Genomic DNA, 21571 nt, shown 5'->3' with positions numbered 1-21571 from the left:
AAAAAATAAAGCAAGGCTGTTTGAAAGGTGAGAGTAAAGAATCAAGTCTTATAGAAACAATTATGGTTGCCACTGTCTGACCTGTGTACACTCATGCTTTTAAGCTAGTTTCAATCAATCATAATTATTTTAGCTATACACATCTAGTGCAGAATGCATTTCAATTGATTTATATCCAATCATATCCTAAAGCTGAGTGAAGCTTATATGATCTAAATGAATCAAAATGTTTCCAGCTCGATAAAAATCAGGCAAATCCAACACAGGGAAGGGGAATGGGATCATCTCTTATAAAGGGAGTTAATTTGAACACATCCTGATACAGGCAGTTCAGGCTTTTGAACTTTTTTGATATCATAACTAGAATTTAATGGTTTAAAGACCTAATGTCCTTTCATGCAAGCCAGCGCACTTCATTTATGGAAGCTGTACCTCTATCTAATGCTAACATTATCCATCTAGTCTTCGAAGGTCATGCCTTATGTTAAGTTTAGTTTCCTGCAGCAGATGTGGTCTTCCAGGCAAATGGCCAGCTCTAATGTTCATATGCTGACAGTGACTTTCAAGGGTTATTCACTTAGGGTCATGAAGTTGACCCTAAGTCTCTTCTTGCTCACTGTCCAAACATGCCTCTTTTCTAGAGGAACAATAGAACCACTATCAGAATGCTGAATCTAACTGCATTAAAGGTATTCTTTCCAAATCTCGTTTCCTACTGTATATGTTTCAGTGTTATACTTCAAGAATTGCATTCACTGCTGAGCAATCATGGTGGGGTCAGAATAGGGATCGTCCTCAATTCATAGCAGATATACTAGATGTGACGTCAAATGAAGTTATGTGTTCTGTCTCATGATAATGGATAACACAGTGGTACTGAGAGTGATTGTAGTAAAGTCTATAGCTGGGAAAGTTCTCACTCCTCGCCAATGCTGCAAAGTAGCAGGTGAAGAAGGGGCCACTAATCTTGTGGAGTTTTGTCCACATTTTGTTCTTACAGAAAATTTTCCTATGATTTGTGGTTACCTCAGCAGTAACTCAGCTCTGAGGGAGCCAGAATTCCAAGTAATATTGTGTCATGATGCAAATTTTTGAGGTTGGAAAAAAATGCATAGTCAGGGCAATGCAGCAAGAATCTAGTGCTACATCTGACTTATTGTATCCTAGAATGTTTTGTGGCTGTCTGAACTAGTCCATATAAGTATACAGTCATGGTATCGATGATGCACTATTGCCGTTGGCCATGAGAATGTTTGCTGTATCAATTAGCTTTGCTTCTAAGGATAAGGACAACTTTGTCTAAGCTCTTTAGAAAAATGAAGATAATTTCTTTGGACCCAATCATTTCTAGCTTGTTGTCAGACAAATTTCAATTCAGAGCACGCTATAAAACTATTTCTACTTAGAGGGACAAAAAGATTAGTCCACGTACTTATGCAAGGGGCAATGGGAGATCGACTTTGCTGATAACCTTTCGCACATCTGTTGCATGTGATGCCGGTCACACCATCTTTACAGGGACATTGACCTGTTGTTTGGTTACAGGTCTTGCCAGCTGCACCCACCGGATGGCAATCGCATGCTGTGAGGAACATACAACAATGGGTAAGGAAAGGCAACGTAAACCAACAATAATAGAGTTTCAGAGTAAATGAGGACATAAAACAAGGGGAATAAAGAAGAGATTCACGGAGATACTGATGCAGCCTGTACATTTGCTGCTCATAATCTTTCCTTTTAAATTGTGCTACCTGCCTCAACTCTTCCCTCAGAGAATGTGGTTTGATATTCTTCATTATATTTAACCAACAAAAATTTCCCAAGTCATCATTGACACAAGGACAAAATAATTAGAACTTCAAGGTATCATTTGTTCACTTGCCAAATTCATTCAATACAAGTTCAAGAAGATTCTAGTCAGTGGACAAGAAAGCCAATCACTGCAATCAGATTTAAATAATCCTCAACACAAGAATGGTCAAGAAAAAGTATGCCGTGCAAATATTGTACAAAAGTTCACAATGAAATAAGGATCAATACTGTGACTAGTTGTGTTACAAAGACTGAAGCTTTCTTTTGATTTGATGTTAGAATTTAAATCCTTTGTACAGTCTTTGATTCTCATGAAAGTGCAGTACAAATTAAAATTATCAAGACGTCCCTTCTAAGTTGAGTATGCTCTGATTTCATAATACAAAATTAGAGAAACATATGAAGAATGGGAATGTGACAATAACTTATAAACCATACTATACAGTATTGTAATGCTTCCAATTAACACATAAGTAATTCCACTGTCCATTGTTTGAGTGGAAGTTTTAACTTCCAAATTTTAAAGATTATAATGCCTTTATTTAATACTGATAAAACAAATTTGGTGTAATCTCACTGTTCCCTCTGATGTTCAGCTTTATACCTTTGTATCTCTGAAGTGAACAGTCATTTTAATTTCTAAACAGTATTTGCTCTACATTATATAGGAAGAAATGAATTTAGGATGTGGGAACAGGAGTAGAACATTCAGCCCTTCAGGCCTGTATAGCTTTATGACTCTATGACCCTATAAAGGTTTGACAGCTAGAAATGCATTTATTGCTATTCTTTCTACTAATTTGCTGCTCAATCTCACATATCAAACACTACAGAACAAAAGTATTTTGCTGCAATGAACAGTCTTATTTGGTATGGGCCATCAAGTGTTTAAAGATAAAGTATATGTATATTATTTGCACATTTGCACTGTAAACCTACATTTATTAGCAATATACTATGTAATTGAAGTTATCTTCTCATTTATGGGGTTTTCACCCAAAATATTTTCCACAGATAGGAACACTGGAAAATAGCCTATGTTTTAAGTTACATAATGACAATAGTTGAAATGATCAAGTGTTATTTAATTGCAACCTTGTAGTAAAAATGATAAATGGGGGAAGCAATGCAATAAAAGGATGTGGTAAAGGAAGCCCAGAGCAATTGAGTCTATGGTGTTATTCTTCCCCCACGCTCTTCTGGATTATTAGTGAATCAAGATTTTGTATTGCAGCAGTCTTTATTGAATTGCAATTTGAAAACTGAGTAAACCAGTTCAATGCAAAATTGGCTGTGTTGCACAATCTTTTGACTGTTTCTAATCTATTATGCATCATAAGATAATTGGAATATTAAAAAAACTTTTCTGAAATATCATCATTAAAGGCACCTTTGTTTTTATTTTCCTCCTCTTTCTTCACTGTCTCGTGAAATATTCCCAAATTTCAATCAAGAAGCAGGGAGAGAGATGTCGTCCAAAGTACGTGGACAAAATGATGAAGCTAAATATGGTTAAATGTTGCAACAAGCTTTGAGAATTGTAAGCTTGTTTACCAGGTAGTCCAAAACCTTGCAGTATCAAAGCCTACAGCACCTTAAAACGGCCATCAAATAAAACTTCTTTTTGCATGAAATTGAGAAGTATTTTCATGGGAAATTGCTGTACACCAGTATGGCGGGATGCACCTGCTGATTTGTGGATCCAATGAAATGGTCTTTTAGGAGGTCTTAATTTGAACACAACTTTCTGGAACTAAAGAATTTCAACCGCAAGGGCAGAAATGATAGATAGATGATTGGAGGTGCCCAGCAAAAGTGTGGGTATCCATTTAGTCAATGCAATGAAAGATTGTACAATGTCAAGCCAGCTGACAAGAGACATCCATAATCTCCAAATAAAAAAATCAATTGAATATACTTCTTCTCATGGTATATAAATAGCTTGACCCAGTTACCACCATTGCCTATGCCACAATGAGGTCGTCTTTTTTTTGGACTTCATCTAGAAATGTTCTGACTTGCACATGCATCCTTCATACAAATGCATTGTTTGGGATACAATTACTTGTCTGTGCATATCAGTGAATATCTATTTGGTCTACATGTTGATGCCTGGACTGTTCTGCATTATAGCAATAAAGGTCATTACCATTTTTAAGTACAGGAGGTAATTATTCTTCAAGCAGAACAGCCTACAGCAGATAGAAGAAATTGGCATTAGGTGGTGGGGACCTAAAACTGCTCACACTCATTTGAAGGAAGCTGTGAAGATCCCAGAGATAGGGTGGTTGGCCAGAGATGATATCAGAGATAAAGAGATGCCAATAAAGAATTTGTCTTAGCATTCTGCTTCTCATTTATTACAGTCCACATTATCAAACAGTGAAAACTTCAAGTCAAGTCTTACTTTGAGTTTGTTCCATTTCTGAGGTAAGCCATTCCACTTTTCCTCTTTTCTCCCTTTTGATATTGTAATAGATACTTAATAATGAAGCACATGACTTCATCAGAACCCAGAATATGAAACAAAGCTCTCTCCCACAAATATCCATTTGAGTGGAATTAGGCAATGAGCTAGAGGTGAGCTCTGTTGGGTGATATATGAACAGCGAATGAGCGGGGTTATTTTATTCGCTATTTAAAAGCGTGAGCCCTACATTTAAAGGAAGAATGCTTTCAAAGGATTGCACATAATTACAAGGCATTCAGATTTTGCCTAAAACTGTGCAGCAGATTGGCATGTAAATACAATGAATCACTATCACGCTCTAATGAAAGGCTTAATAACTCAGCCATCCAGGCTGGAACAATGGCACCTTGAGAGACAACAGCATGCTCTGAACGATGATAGATACCCAACAGCACTATGCACTTCTCCTGTGGATGATTTAGACTCCTGCTTTTGTGGTTTTGGTCAGGGCTATTTCATAGCTGGATTGAGCATCATAGTACGAAACATTCGCATTCAACCTTACAATAGGTTTTAATTAAAAATATTATTGCACTAATGTTGCAAATACTTATGAACTGAAATCAAAACTTGCTGGAGATCACAGTGTGGTCAGGCAGCTTCCGTAGAAAGAAAGCAAGCTAATGTGGTAAGTCTAAATGACTCTTCATCACACTTATGATATTTTTGGCAAGATGTAGGGTGGCTTTGATGAGTTGATATCCATGGTAGTAATGTGAGTTGGTCTGTACATGAGGAAGTTCTGAGGATGATATGCTGAGTAGGGGAGATGTGACTGTATGTGACTTGGCAGTCCAGGGAAGCCATGAATATGCCATTCAACCAAGAGATGGTTTCTCTTCTCTAATGCTGTTAAGGCAAATGCAATTAGGAAAAGCATGCAAGCATGATGACAGGCAGATGCCATGTGTTTTTAATGCAGCTTTAATTGATTGCATCCCTGAGTTTCCCCTTCCCTTCTGGAAAGTCAAAGTAAAGGGGAAGCGCCAACAAGAAACTCACCTATCAGAGAAGACGAAGAAAAATGGCAGTCCATAGCAAATATCAGAAAGTTCCAAGATATTTTCTTACTTTTCATTCCTTCACAGGATGTGAGCATTGCTGGTTAGGCCAGCATTTATTGCCTATCTCTAATTACCCAGAGGGCAGTTAAGAGTCAACCACATTCCTATGGGTCTAGAATCATATGTAGGCAGACCAGGTAGGGATGGCAGATTTCCTTCCCTAAAGGATATTCGTGAAACAGATGGGGTTTTCCCCAACATGACCTTTGTAAGTTCTAAGTTCCAGATCTTTTGGTTATTGTATGGTGGGATTTGAACCCAGGTCCCCAGAACATTACTTGGGTCTCTGGCTTAATAGTTTAGTGATAAAACCCACTGGCCATTGCTTCTCCTGTAAATACTGATTTTCTTATGCATTAAAAAGAAGCTCCTGCCAACCACTAGTACCACCAATGTGACAATTAATCACAATATAGAGAGTTGCATTCCTTAGCGTAGCACATTGAAGTTCCAATATAGTAGTACAAAGCCTATCCTATTTTGTTACTGTTTTTCTGTGCAATGCAATATCCATGCTATTGATATAGGTTTTCTGATATCTTTCATTGGTTTGAATTGTATTCAGATTGTATTGAAAAGGCTATAGTCACAGTCTATAAATTAAAACAAGCGTGTGATCTTATTTACATTGTATTATGTTTTCATGATATCTTAAAGTCCAGAAAAGTATGTGATTAAATTTTATCAGCTTATCTGAGTCTCCCAGATGTTTTGCAAAATTTAGAAATGAGCAAGATTCCTAGGTCGATTATTAAGCAGCATCAGTAGTTTCCCAATTTGGTCATCTTCCAACACATTCCATCAGATTGGCGAGAGCTTACTCCTGGAAGACCCTATGGGGGAGAATCTAGCCAGCTCAAAGAGACTTGGAAGTTAAGAATGATATTTGGTGGACAGATCCCATTGCTGTTTGTGCCTGTGAGCTTTTAAAGACAAAACAAAAGCTGACAACCAAATAAGAGCTGTTTCCTCAGACAATATGGAAAGTATGTTAACTCAGCATGGAATAGCAACAGCAACAAGAAGTCAAAACATAGAGTGGAGTCTAAGAAAACTTTATCTCATTGAAAATATATGAGACAATTTCAGATATGGTGTTACAAATATGGACTGCTAAGCTGCTTTGCCATTTCCTGGTCAAAACATATAGGTTGTGTTTGTTTTCTTGAGAGGGACCAGGGAGATATAGCAGCTCTATAAAAAGTTCATAGGAGGGCCATGAGATTAATACATAATTTAACAACCCTTTATTACCATGATAAGCTCATAAAGCTGAATTATTTTGCTCTGGAAAAGCATAGACGTGAGGCAGACATGACTGAAGTAGCTAAAAGGATGTAGGAGCTAGGTTGTATATGTGAACAGATTATTTGAATTAAACAAGTGACAGTATGATGAAATAACTTAAGTCACTTAAACTTAAAACCAGGTAAGGTATCAAGGCATTTTACTTTGGATTTGAGCTGCCAGCTCACGCAGTGAACACAAATTCACTGTGACATTCAAAAGGGACCAGTTCTTGGAGGATGGCCATCTTGTTGAGTGCAAAATGTTGATGAGAAATATACCACATACCATTGTTATCTCCTTGGATTTGTCTTGATTGTCTTTAGAGGTCAGAAAGGAATTTTCCAAAGTTCTTTATTCCCAGAATTGGCCTGGGGTGTTCTCTTTTTAAAATATCTGGTATTTTGCTCTCTCAGGAAGCTAAAGTACATGGTTTTTGGTGGACAAGGAAGATTAGGGATCATCTTGTCTTGTCACAAAATAATACAATAAAGCAGACTTGATGAACTAATTTGAAATTGTTCATTTTAAGTGCTTCCTCTTGCACTTTAATTCATATATTTGATATTTAGGTGCCACTAGGTTGCAGTCTTTTTTCTGTTTTTGCAATGGAATGCATCTGATTAGTAGGAATAAGTGCAATGGATTTGTATACTATGGACAGAAAAAGCCTGACAACAGTGACCAATGTTTGATAAAATTGTATTTTATCCATCTGTTATTTAACAAAGGTGTGGAATAGTTTATTCTTTGAAAGCAATTGATATATTATTAGGGATTTGGCTCAAGTCTCATGCTATCTAACTTCTGGTAATGTCTTGAGATTTATGGGTGTTTTGTAAGCGTGCGAAGAAGCTTCCAAAGTTTCAGTAACTGCAAAAATATTAGCTTTTCCTTTGCAACATTTCGTAGACGAGCTGAAAAGGAGCCTTAGACTTTATCTATGGTTTCTAAGTGTGCATTTTAAGCTCCTTGATTATATTATGCAGAAAATCCATCAGAACCAAGTAAAATTGGAAAGTTGATCATAAACAGATATTTTTCATCTGATAATGGAGCAAATAGTGATCCCACACATGTAACATGCACTAAATTAGAAGAAAGAGAACGTTTAGTGACAGGATGTGCCAGTGCAAATTGTAATAAAACAAAAAGCAGGGAAATATTCTGTTGTTTTAAATGATTTGTAAATTGTTCTGAAATTTTTGAACTAAAATTACAGACAAAAAACATATTATTTTTGCTCAATCTTTGAGAAGAATAAAAACAGGAACCATTTATTGCTTTGGTATGCTTCTCTAATTTATCTTTATAACGCCCAGTATAAAACATTGGCATCAGATTTGTTTTACAGATATTAGTGAAAGAAGGGAGATGCACACTTGGAAAATGAAAGAAGCCTTTCAGTGGTCAAAGGGTTCAAAGATTCCTCCTGTGCTATGATATTCTAGTGTCTTTTAGAATTCCTGTGTCTTAACCATCAAATAATGCATGGTGCAGACAAATACTTTATTAACTTGTCCCAAAAGTGTTTCACATAAAGGTGAAAGCAACAACAATTACAATAACTTCACTTGGTTATTTATTCCTGCTTAGTTTTTCATGAAAGAAGCATACCTTTATAAACAACACAATATGCTTAATCTTGGCAACAGCCTTGCTCAATTATTATAATTAAAACCAAGATTTACAGAACATGAAAGAAATCATTAGGAAAAAATCCTCCACCACATCAACAGTCTGAAGCTTTTCCAATAATCCAAACAGCTTGTTAATTTTTTTAACAGGGACATTAAAAGTGAGTATTAAAAAAAGATGGAATCTGTTTTTTTGGGACACAGTAAGAAAGATGTTGAGCTCAGAGCAATACTCATGTCTCTCACGGTTTTGCCTGGAGCACTTTCTCTGTTATCAGTGGACACTGCTGGTGATTTGTTTCATTAAAAACAACATAGTCCCTTAGACTTTCACTAGAAAATGACCATGCTATCTGATTGGAATAGTATTTATCAGATTGTTATAATGGTCATAACACATCATGAAGCAATGGTAATTATTCCAACAGCTGGTTTTATTTAATTGAAAATTGTATACACATTGGGTTTAATCTTGGGACCCAACTTACAGTGTGCCTTTATAAAACAACTAGCATTGTTTTATTGTATAATCAGAAAATCCTTCAAAGACTAATATCTCCATGTATAATTAAAACAATATTGTGTATTGCACCATTATTGAGCCTGACATTATGAAGTGAATTTTTCAATATGGTGCTTTTCTTTTGTTAACTTAATCTTAATCTATTCTGACTGAATCTGCTGGTTTTCATTTTATCTTTGGCTTTGACATGATATGACAGCTGGAAAAGGCCTGGTGCAGGCAATATGCAAGTGATTATGCTGATGAAATACTGAAATGTACCAATTTTGTTTGGGGGAAGGGAAAGGGGTGCAAAGAAGATGGCAACAGTGAAGACTGGGGCCATGGGTTACTCTTAAGTACATAGTAGAAATTCAGATTGAAAGTGGAAGATGGCAGGAATTCAGATTGATGGCCTGTCGGCTCAGAGTGGAAAAATTCTATTTTTTAAAACTGCTCTATTTACGTTTTATATTTTAAGAGATTTGAAACGCGCCTCTAGATCAAAGGCCCAACTCTGACGAATGATTAGGTACACATGCCAAGCATCTGACCATCATAAAGGTTTGGAAGATAATTCTGTTTGTATAGACTCCAATTCTTTCATTTATAAATTACCATATTTTTAAAAAACACTGGAGCAAATACTACGATTTTTGAATTACTTTCTAATCATTTTGAAAGAGCTTCACCTGCAATATTAGCCTATTTCTTTCCCCCATTCCCTCTGGAGTTCACTTCTCAAACTCCTCAAAATCTATCTCTTGGACCAAGCTGTTGGCTGTGACCAAATATCATTTTGTTGTTTTGTAATGATCCTGCTTCTTAGTGTGGTTTATGATGTTAAAGGCACCAAGTTGTTCTCATTGTTGGTGGCTCCTCCATGTATTTAGAACACCTTTTGCTTTTACCTTTGACTATTTTCTTGATTTTTTTTTGCTGACCTGAAATGGGCAATGATGCTTCTACTCCTAATGTGACCCTTTTTGTTGAGCTTGTCAGTGCCTCCCTGAAACAGGTCTGTCTTTTGGATGAAGTGCTTTTTTCACCTGGTACTTCAAAGCATCCAAGCCACTTTGTCACTTATCTCCAGATCTGTCTCTTGTTTTACTTCTTCCTTTCAGTGCTGCTGTATTGGGTGGGTAAGCTGGAAACCTCATTAGTGTACATGCAGTTGAGCTTTGTACAGAATTAATTATAACTCAACGATTGAATGTTTGAACAAGTGCTTAGCCAATGAGTCACTCCCATGTTTTTTATACATCAGGTTCAGCACACTTTGTTGAGGGGTTGCATGGGGTGGAAGGGTGGGGGGTGGGGGGGGGGGGGGGGGGGTGGTTGGTGGCTGAATGGGGGAGGTTTTGATCAATAGGTTTCCACTATGGGAACCATTAGCACGTCTCAGCTTTTCACAGTGGTAATAAATCATGCCCTTCATTAAATGAAAACCTTTAACAGGACTCAGAAGTGTCTGCATCTTCACAGTAGCTCAGCAAAAGCCTTAGTGACAAAGAAGGAGTTTCAAGGACAAAACGCAGGTGATTGCAGATTCCAATGTGGTATAGTCTGCTGTATTGCTATCACTATCATTTAAGTGCCTGTACTTCAAAAGCCAATTAGATGTCAATTGGAGAAACCTAATACAACACCAGTGCTAAGCCTGAGTTACGTTACAGGTTCAAATTATGACTTGCTGCAATTTCATAGCTTTATTTGGAATAAACATGCTCAATTGTTAGAGATGCAAAGTTATTGTAATCCAGAGCAAAGACTTTTCCTGAATAAATTGAGCTATGAAGCAAGAGATTCTTATCAGAATGGTTAACAAACAAATACTCTTTTTATAAGTAAAGATGCCTTAGCACTTGAGTTGAACTGGTAATTGCATATGACCAACCTCATGAAGTGAGCTGAGGCAGCTGTAACTATAAACTATAGGTATGCACATTTAGTTTGGATCAAGAATTTCAGGGGAAACCCGACAGCATAGCTTTTGTAAATTCTAAATAAACGGTTTCCAGTTAGTTCTAGCTATGCTGCTAAGAAAACATGTTAAGCAAAGTTATTGGAACCAACGACATTGGAAGGGAAAAGGTTGAGACTCTGAAGGGAGATTACACAGAGTTAGGCAGAAATTTAAAAAGGAGGTCCTCAAGAGTAGTAATATCTGGATTACTCCCAGTGCTACAAGCTAGTGAGGGCAGGAATAGGAGGATAGAGCAGATGAATGCATGGCTGAGGAGCCGGTGTATGGGAGAAGGATTCACATTTTTGAACCATTGGAATCTCTTTTGGGGTAAAAGTGACCTATACAAGAAGAACGGATTGCACCTAAATTGAAAGGGGACGAATGTACTGGCAGGGAAATTTGCCAGAACTGTTTGGGAGGATTTAAACTAGTAAGGTTGGTGGAGGGGGGGGGTTGGGATCCAGGGAGATACTGAGGAAAGAGATAGATCTAAGATGGGTACAGCTGAGAACAGAAGTGAGTCAAACAGTCAGGGCAGGCAGGGACAATGTAGGACTAATAAATTAAACTGCATTTATTTCAATGCAAGGGGCCTAACAGGGAAGGCAGATGAACTCAGTTCATGGTTAGGAACATGGGACTGAGATATCATAGCAATTACGGAAACATGGCTCAGGGATGGGCAGGACTGGCAGCTTAATGTTCCAGGATACAAATGCTACAGGAAGGATAGAAAGGGAGGCAAGAGAGGAGTGGGAATGGAATTTTGGTAAGGGATAGCATTACAGCTGTGCTGAGGGAGGATATTCCCGGAAATACATCCAGGGAAGTTATTTGGTTGGAACTGAGAAATAAGAAAGGGATGATCACCTTATTGGGATTGTATTATAGACCCCGCCCAATAGTCAGAGGGAAATTGAGAAACAAACTTGTAAGGAGATCTCAGCTATCTGTAAGAATAATAGGGTAGTTATGGTAGGGGATCTTAATTTTCCAAACATCCACTGGGACTGTCCTAGTGTTAGATGGAGAGGAATTTCTTAAGTGTGTACAAGACAATTTTCTGATTCAGTATGTGGATGTACCTACTAGAGAAGGTGCAAATCTTGACCTACTCTTGGGAAATAAGGCAGGGCAGGTGACTGAGGTGTCAGTGGGGGAGCACTTTGGGGCCAGCGACCATAATTCTATTCGTTTTAAAATAGTGATGGAAAAGGATAGACCAGATCTAAAAGTTGAAGTCCTAAATTGGAGAAAGGCCAATTTTGATGGTATTAGGCAAGAACTTTCAAAAGCTGATTAGATTAGATTAGATTACTTACAGTGTGGAAACAGGCCCTTCGGCCCAACAAGTCCACACCGACCCGCTGAAGCATAACCCACCCATTCCTGTATATTACCCCTTATTTACCTAACACTATGGGCAATTTACCTGACGTGCACATCTTTTGGACTGTGGGAGGAAACGGGAGCACCCGGAGGAAACCCACGCAGACACGGGGAGAATGTGCAAACTCCACACAGTCAGTCGCCTGAGTCAGGAATTGAACCCGGGTCTCTGGCACTGTGAAGCAGCAGTGCTAACCACTGTGCGATCGTGCCGCCCACGAAGGCAGATTGGAGGCAGATGTTTGCAGGTAAAGGGATGGCTGGAAAATGTGAAGCCTTCAGAAATGAGATAACAAGAATCCAGAGAAAGTATATTCTTGTCAGGGTGAAAGGGAAGGCTGGCAGGTATAGGGAATGCTGGATGATAAAGAAACTGAGGGTTTGGTTAAGAAAAAGAAGGAAGCATATGTCAGGTATAGACAGAATAGATTGAGTGAATCCTTAGAAGAGTATAAAGAAAGTAGGACTCTACTTAAGAGAGAAATCAGGAGGGCAAAATGGGGACATGAGATAGCTTTGGCAAATAGAATTAAGGAGAATCCAAAGGGTTTTTACAAATATATTAAGGACAAAAGGGTAACTAGGGAGAGAATAGGGCCCCTCAAAGATCAGCAAGGCGGCCTTTGTGTGGAGCCACAGAAAATGGGGGAGATACTAAGTGAATATTTTGCATCAGTATTTACTGTGGAAAAGGATATGGAAGATATAGACTGTAGGGAAATAGATGGTGACATCTTGCAAAATGTCCAGATTACAGAGGAGGAAGCGCTGGATGTCTTGAAATGGTTAAAGGTGGATAAATACCCAGGACCTGATCAGGTGTACCCAAGAACTCTGTGGGAAGCTAGAGAAGAGATTGCTGGGCCTCTTGCTGAGATATTTGTATCATCGATAGTCACAAGTGAGGTGCTGGAAGACTGGAGGTTGGCAAACGTGGTGCCACTGTTTAAGAAGGGCGGTAAAGACAAGCCAGGGAACTATAGACTGGTGACCCTGACCTCGGTGGGCAAGTTGTTGGAGGGAATCTTGAGGGACAGGATGTACATGTATTTGGAAAAGCAAGGACTGATTCAGGATAGTCAACATGGCCTTGTGCGTGGGAAATCATGTCTCACAAACTTGATTGAATTTTTTGAAGATTTAACAAAGAAGATTGATGAGGGCAGAGCAGTAGATGTGATCTATATAGACTTGAGTAAGGCGTTTGACAAGGTTCCCCATTGGAGACTGATTAGCAAGGTTAGATCTCATGGAATACAGGGAGAACTAGCCATTTGAATACAGAACTGGCTCAAAGGTAGAAGACAGAGGGTGGTGGTAGAGGGTTGTTTTTCAGACTGGAGGCCTGTAACCAGTGGAGTGCCACAAGAATCGGTGCTGGGTCCTCTACTTTTTGTCATTTACATAAATGATTTGGATGCGAGCATAACAGGTATAGTTAGTAAGTTTGCAGATGACACCAAAATTGGAGGTGTAGTGGACAGCGAAGAGGGTTACCTCAGATTACAACAGGATCTGGACCAGATGGGCCAATGGGCTGAGAAGTGGCAGATGGACTTTAATGCAGATAAATGTGAGGTGCTGCATTTTGGGAAAGCAAATCTTAGCAGGACTTGTACACTTAATGGTAAGGTCCTAGGGAGTGTTGCTTAAGAAAGAGACCTTGGAGTGCAGGTTCATAGCTCCTTGAAAGTGGAATCGCAGGTAGATAGGATAGTGAAGAAGGCATTTGGTATGCTTTCCTTTATTGATCAGAGTATTCAGTACAGGAGTTGGGAGGCCATCTTGCAGCTGTACAGGACATTGGTTAGGCCACTGTTGGAATAATGTGTTCAATTCTAGTCTCCTTCCTATTGGAAAGATGTTGTGAAACGTGAAAGGGTTTAGAAAAGATTTACAAGGATGTTGCCAGGGTTGGAGGATCTGAGCTACATCGAGAGGCTGAACAGGCTGGGGCTGTTTTCCCTGGAGCATCGGAGGCTGTGGGGTGACCTTTTAGAAGTTTACAAAATTATGAGGAGCATGGATAGGATAAATAGGCAAAGTCTTTTCCTTGGGTTCGGGGAGTCCAGAACTAGAGGGCATGGGTTTGGGGTGAGAGGGGAAAGATATAAAAGAGACCTAAGGGGCAACCTTTTCACGCAGAGGATGGTATGTGTATGGAATGAGCTGCCAGAGGATGTGGTGGAGGCTGGTACAATTGCAACATTTAAGAGGCATTTGGATGGGTGTATGAATAGGAAGGGTTTGGAGGGATATGGGCTGGCTGCTGGCAGGAGGGACTAGATTGGGTTGGGATGTCTAGTTGGCATGGACGGGTTAGACCGAAGGGTCTGTTTCCATGCTGTCATTGAAACAGACTATCAAATTGACGATAACCATCCAGGTGGCTCTTGAGAAGCTGAACAGCTTGTGGCTGTGAACAATATTAGCAGAAGCATTTGGATACTTGCAAGAGTAGATGTTGCATTTTTTTTCTCCAGTAAAATACCTAAAGCATGAAGAAGGCCTTCAGCAGTTGCTGTAAGCTATGACCTTAACCAATAACTATGAGACTATGTAACTAATGTACCAGTCATCTGTGTCTCCTGCAAAAATATGAAAGGGACCTGGGAAAAAAAAAGAGATTTAACAACAGAAGGTTCCAGCAAGCAAGAGGATTACCACAACAAACACTGTGGACTCATGATTTTCCAGTTTATTTCTCTCCACCAATAAATTCAAAGTTTTTTTTGTCTGTGATTATCTTTCTATCACAGAAGCGTTACAGTGCAGAAACAGGCCATTCAGCCCATCGGGCCTGCACTGAATGAGGGAGGTTTAGAAAGGCTTTAGGGTTTTCAATGGTAGAATTATATGTTGACAGTTCATAACTGTTCACCTGTGATTAGAATCTGTTAGAATGTCAGTGAGTGGTGATATTACCTTAATCTTGGAATTTTTGCTTCCAATCATGATTATTCTGTTCACATATTTGCACATATACATGCATCAACAGAATATAGTCAGGAGCAGGAATGCTGGTTAATTTTCTGTCATTACTGTCTAAAATGATGTCTATAGTAATGAAACTTAAAATAGAAGGCAGAGTAATTGGACAGAAGATTTTCTTTATATATTTAAAATGTTGGCATGCCTCTCACCTAAAGACCAATTAGATCAAATCTAAACTCGAGTGTTGTGATTTCATTATTTGATTTTAAACTGAATTTTATTGTTTCTGAAATAAATTTCTTTTTACTTTACACTAAGAGAATATTTGATGGGGAAATTAAGTGCCTGTAGGTTTCTCGTGAATATGCATACAACTGGAATGATCTCTTCAATCCATTAACTTGTATGTAGTGCAACAGCACTTATGATTACACATGGACATAAATAATATTTACCTGCATTTCATTCTGCATAACCTGTACCTCATTGACCTATTGAAGTGCTGACTGTCATGCCAGCTGAAAATGAAAGACGTTATTTTAAATTAAAAGTGCGGAAAGTAAGCTTAGGACTTATACAACATTTTTTTTTCTCAGGCCTCTTTAGCTTGGTTGACTCCCAGTCTGTACTGAATTAGCTGACCTCAGATGGAGCAGCTGAACAATTGAACACAAAAATTGGTATCAGCAGCCCTTGGATAAAGAGGGTAAAACAAATCAACCAGCGTTCCTGTTAATGATTATTGCTGCTGGAATGCACATATCTATGCATTTTAGTTGTACTGAGGTTTGATCATGATGGTTTCTTGTTAATATATCCAGCTGATATTTACTGTCCAGGTCCCAGAGAGATGTATCTGAATGGTTCATGCGGTCAAGAGGCTAACTGATGAAGTTTTGAGGAAAACTATTTTCATAAGCTACATGGTCAGTGTGACGTGGCAATCCATTGGGCAAGGCTTGAACACACAAGGCAATCAGTGCTGTTTCAGTATTATGCACCAAAATAAACACAACAAAGTCCTTACTTCATTCTAGCCCTTTAGTCAGGATGAAAATTCTGATTATGAGACTCATGGACTTTGAAAACAAATCTGTCCTAATTTATGCTAAAAACAGGGCCAATTTCAATATCAGGACCCACAGCATAATGAGCAAAATGTTAGGTTCCAAATAGTTCATTAGAAAAAGGGTGGAGTGTACTTACATTGTTTTCCATAAGAAGTATACATTTTGATTTTACAAATTACAATAAATAACACAAAACCATTAAATGCACAACAGATGTTCATACACACTGGGAGTCTGCAAAGAAACAATTCAAAAGTAGGAACACAAACAGAAAATGCTGGAAATGCTCAGCAGATCTGTGGAGAGGAACCAGAGTTAATCTTTCAGGTCCAGTAACCAGATGAAGGATCACTTGACCCAAAATATGAACTCTGATTTCCCTCTACAGAAGGTGAACTTTTCCAGCAATTTCTGCTTTTGTTTTTGACTTCCAGGATCCACAGTACTTTCATTTTTAAAAATATAAATGTAAGACTTTGTAGGCACTCCCTTCCATTATCTTGCCTATGTGACGCTACTCCCTAAAACATCTTAAAGGTGAGAATGGCTACAGTCTGAACAAAGACTTCACTAATTGTCCCTGTTCCATAAAGCATTGATTGATTTTAGTGTGTTCTCAGGGTATCATGTATTCTCTACTCTGCAATTAATCAAATAATGTGGCTGGTTACATTACATTTAGGCTAGAAGTATCTTGACTTGATAAATTATCTGTACATAAAATTCTCCAATTGTCTGATATATTCTGAACATTCAATGCATTTGAAATCCACTTAGTTGTTGGGGTCACTGTTAAGGTGCAGATTCCTGATTGGGAAATGTGAATTGTAGCCACTCCAGCTTCATATACTTAGAGTCCTCCTCAAAGGCAAATGGAATGCAATCCTATTGCTAATAAATGGATTGAACAAGTCAACATGAGAGCAAAAGCAAATCCTATTTGATACTCATGCCACCATCTTCCACTAATGTTCTTGTCAGGAAGACACCCTCACCACCTTCCTGACCCTTCCCATACTCCTCTAGAGAAAGGGCTGTGGAATTTTTCTTTCACTAGCAAGGGCATCTTCTGCAAAGACATCAGAAGGGTCAAATTGATGTAGATGCATTCATTGGAGAGTGTAAGATTTTGACCATGAGGAATACTCAAAGCTACAGACCAATCACTTTGGAAGAAGTGAAAGAAGAGTAAGGATGGGGAGAAAGTAACAATTAAAGTTCATCCCTAACAATGAAGGTGTCAGGGTATGATTTTCAAAATGAAGGATTAAACCCAGTCTTGTCACACATGTAGCAAATAATTTTTCAGATGATAGGTCACAATTGTTTACCTTGCTCACAAAATAGCTCAAAACTGAAATTCCTTTTCAGCTCCTAAAATGAGGTAGTTTTTCAGTTCTATACAGAAACTATCTTGTTCAATGTTAACAGATACCATGTTGTACAAATGGGCTGTGTGCTTATGTGAGAATCAAAGGACTGTCTGCACGTGCACCAAACGTACTTTTTTCAAAAAATGTTTTCATTTCCAGTGAAGCTGAACAAACCTCCATGCTTGAGCTGAATAGTCATCTTTTAAACAAATGCCTCAGGTGAAATAATTAAGTTCTGGCACACTTACTTAAAAGTTGTTTGGAGCAGTAAAAAGTTTAAATCCGCGACATTGATGCGGTTTTATTTTCAGGTCTTTTCAGATGTTTAAAGCTCATTACTAGAGGTGAGGAAGAGGTAATTTGTTTCTACCCTTTTGTAGTCTCTGTGTCATGTGCCTTCACAAGCCAAGGGAATGATCTGAATTGGATCACAATAGATAACGCTCTTTTTTAGAAAATGTTATCAGAACTTGGTCTGATTTTTCTTCCCTCACTTGGGGAAATATTTACGTATCAGTATCTCCCAGTGATGTCACTTTTAAGATGTGAGGTAGATTCTTCATCCCATCAGTCTTAAGAACTGTAAAAGTTGCCAAAGTCTTACTAGACCATAGGGCTACTTTCTCAAAGAAATGACGAGTAGTAGTTTACCCCGAGGGTCACCATTCCTCAGGCAAGGGGAGATGTTGAGAAGGAGAGTCTTTCATGGTAATTTGAACCAGTGTGGCAACTGAACCCATGGTGTGTGGCATCACTGTGAATTGTAAACCAGCTATCAAGCCAATTGAGCTACCATAAGGACTACCCATTGGAGGTCTAATTCTTTGTATCACTGAATTGCCCAAAGCCAACTTATTTCAGAAGAATGAGTCTGTGAAAAAGAAAACTACCTTTTTAATGTTTGACTTACAAGTGCAACCTTCTGATCAGTTACAATGGTGATCCAAACAGAACTATTCAGTGGCATTCCTTTATAACAATGCATAAATTAATGCAAAGTGCAGGGGAATGAGACTCATTTCAGGAACCAAGGGTTTGCAGAACTCTTTCGATATGGAAACAGGCCATTTGGCCCAACAATCCACACCAACCCTTTGAAAAGTAACCCACCTAGACCCATTCCCCTACATTTACATAACCCTGACTAATGCACCTAACCTACACATCCTTGAACACTATGGGGCAATTTAGCATGGCCAATTCACCTAACCTGCACATCCTTGCATTCTGGGAGGAAACTGGAGCACCTGGAGGAAACCCACGCAGACACGGGGAGAATGTGCAAGCTCCACACAGACAGACGCCTGAGGCTGGAAATGAATCCAATGTCCCTGGTGCCTTGAGGCGACAGTGCCAACCACTGAGCCACCGTGCCACCTGTTAACAGTAACACTCTCAGGTTAGACATGGTATAGCTTGATGCAGTGTAAAACTCCTTAACTTTGTCCCAGACCAAACTTAAGAAAAACATTGATTAAAACTAATCATGGATCGTACAGGTTTACTTTATTTCAGAAAGGTTAATTTCCTTCACCCAAGATTCTGTTGGTATTTGCATGCCACCACAGCAGCAGCCACATGCAGCAAGGCAGCTGGGATTTTACCTTGCCCTGGAACTGATTAAGAGCATAATTATGAGTTGATTTCTGTCGGTCAGCAGCATGTGCTGCAGACACTTGGCAGATAACCATCTTGTGACTAACGTACTGAATTGCACCATTTTTGAAATGGGGCTTGACCTTTGCATTAGTTACAATTTGGTTAAAAGTATGACAAAAAGATTTATGCTTTGACTGTGAGTCATTGCACTTTTTAGGAAAATTTTACATAAAGTTAAATTGATCTGGAGTCTCAGCATATAATTAAATACTAACAAGACGAAAAATCACTTTTAATTAAAATAACATTAACAATACATGGCCACCAAGAGAGAATGTGACAATATGTGTTTTTCCTACTCTTACTCATTTTGTTATGTAGAAAGTCTATAATGATTCATTTATCATCATTGATCATTTGTGATAATTGCTTATCTTTTGATGCTTGCGATTAAATGAAGTATACACAGCATGGAAGAAGATTTATAGTGCCTTGTCATGTTTCAAATATCTTAGAGTTGCAAATAGAATGAATGACTTTGAAATGCAGGAACTGGTGTTATCCTGTTAAAACATGGCTGCCATTTTGTGCAGAGCAGATCCTGCAAACATTAGTGAGAAAAATCCAATTAAATATTGTTGGTAGGAATAGAAATGTTGAAACACCCTGCTTTTCAAATCTAGGTAGATAATGTAAGTAGTCATATACCATGAAGGACCATAGATATTTCTCTCCATCAGTGAGAGAAAGTTATTTATATGGCTTGAAGATCAATATTCTATACCAGCTGGTTCGCATAAGGAATGAACTTCCTGAGAAAGTGGTGGATGTAGGTGCAATTACAACATTTAAAAGACATTTGGATTCATACATGAATAGGAAAGATTTGGAGGGATTTGAATCAGGAGCAGGCAGTTTTGGATTATGTTCGACATCAACTAGTTGGACCGAAAGGTCTGTTTCCATGCTGTATGACTCTGTGTAGGGAAAGGCAAAGAGGAAAATATCTTTAACAGCAGGCAAGGGTTTAGAGTAGCATTGCATCCAAAGAGCAGTTAATTTGACAATTCAGTAATCCTTCAATATTGTGTTCAAGGTCAGTGTAATGTGTAAACCCACAATATATGAACTGAGAGTCAAAGATACTAAAAACTAAGTCAAATTAAGGAAAGTATGGACATCAGAAGAATGAATAAACAAAATATCTGTGATAAATATTTGGCCTTGCATATGAATGAAGGTCAAATTTTAAATAGGTTCATCATTTTATATGAATATAAGTCAATCTGCTAGATGCTTGTGATTTTGTTGAAAACGATGTAGCTTGTTAATCAACTGTATAAATTATTCATTAATTCACCTTTGTTGCTCCTAAAGTTCCATATTAATTTACACAATGCTCTCACTTTATGCCATTAATTTGATCATTTGCAAAATTGAGTCTCAATAATAGAATTCTGTGTAAATGGAGGCTGTAACATGATCACTGTTAACGCTGGAGAGAAGCAATTATATTATTATACACCACTGTAATCCAGCAGTGACTAAATGGTTCACATTTAAGATGTGGTGCTTTCTGATGCCACTTCAACTGCAAATTTCCTGAAGAACCATAATTGATGGCTAATTGAATAAAGTAATTAATTTTTTATTTTCATTATTCTTCTCTTTTCATGTTGCAGAGATTTTAGCTTCTCTCTTAGTATGCACTGTATGTTGTAGCTGTGTAGCATGCACATCTACATTAACTGTGTTGTTCTCTCTTAATAAACAATGTTGCGATAATGATACATTTAAACTCTGAGACTTTAACTTGTGTCAAATGATTGCTATACTTGAAACTTTTCCAGGACTAAAACAGTTTTTAAAAATCAAGAATATGGACCTAAAATGGCTGAAGTGGTAAATTAACCACAGATTGAGGCAAGCTTCATCAGACCCATGTGAAAAAGATGAAACTGTTTACACTGAAATTACCATTTCATCTAAAGAAACAGAAAATAGACAAGTGAATCAATGTCCCAAAATTCACATCTCTTGTTTTAATCCACACTTTGTATGATAATTTCATTTATTGTGAGATGTAGAGCATTACTGCCAATTAACCAGCTTGGAAAATCATTGGAGCTAGACTTAGGAAGACACACTGAACTATATTGAACACACTGATCAGCTGCTTTCGAGCAGCAGAGAGACAGAAGGAAAAATATACTTGTAAACAAGAACTGGAAGAATTTCTCACTCTCCCTGTATGTTTCTCTCATCAGTGAAAAAGCAAATTGGAGTAACAACCACCCACTGGGACTTCAACTTTATCTACACGTTTTACCACTGCTAATGGTACCAGTCAACAATTCAACAACTGTGGTCTCAGGTTGTAAAACTTCAAAGAATCTAAGGACTTTTATACTGCAAAACCTTTATTCTCCTACTCAGTACTTTCCCTTTTAAACTTGTTGCCAGCT

General features: G+C 38.1%; 1 protein-coding gene across 2 annotated transcripts in view; it reads right to left on the bottom strand.

Annotated features, from left to right (window-relative positions):
• The window catches only part of LOC140463960 (netrin-1), a 211707-nt gene that overhangs the window by 65400 nt on the left and 124736 nt on the right, over window positions 1–21571 (bottom strand). Inside the window, exon 4 of one of the 2 annotated variants that reach the window (XM_072558469.1) lies at window positions 1433–1582. The exons of the other annotated variant lie outside the window; for it this stretch is intronic. Within the exon in view, the coding sequence (XP_072414570.1) occupies window positions 1433–1582 (150 nt within the window). The remainder of the gene's footprint in view (window positions 1–1432; window positions 1583–21571) is intronic. 2 annotated transcript variants of the gene reach the window in all.

This window comes from Chiloscyllium punctatum, chromosome 39 (genome assembly GCF_047496795.1).
Source record: "Chiloscyllium punctatum isolate Juve2018m chromosome 39, sChiPun1.3, whole genome shotgun sequence".
Lineage (NCBI taxonomy): Eukaryota > Metazoa > Chordata > Chondrichthyes > Orectolobiformes > Hemiscylliidae > Chiloscyllium > Chiloscyllium punctatum.
This window is presented reverse-complemented; position numbering and strand designations above follow the sequence as displayed.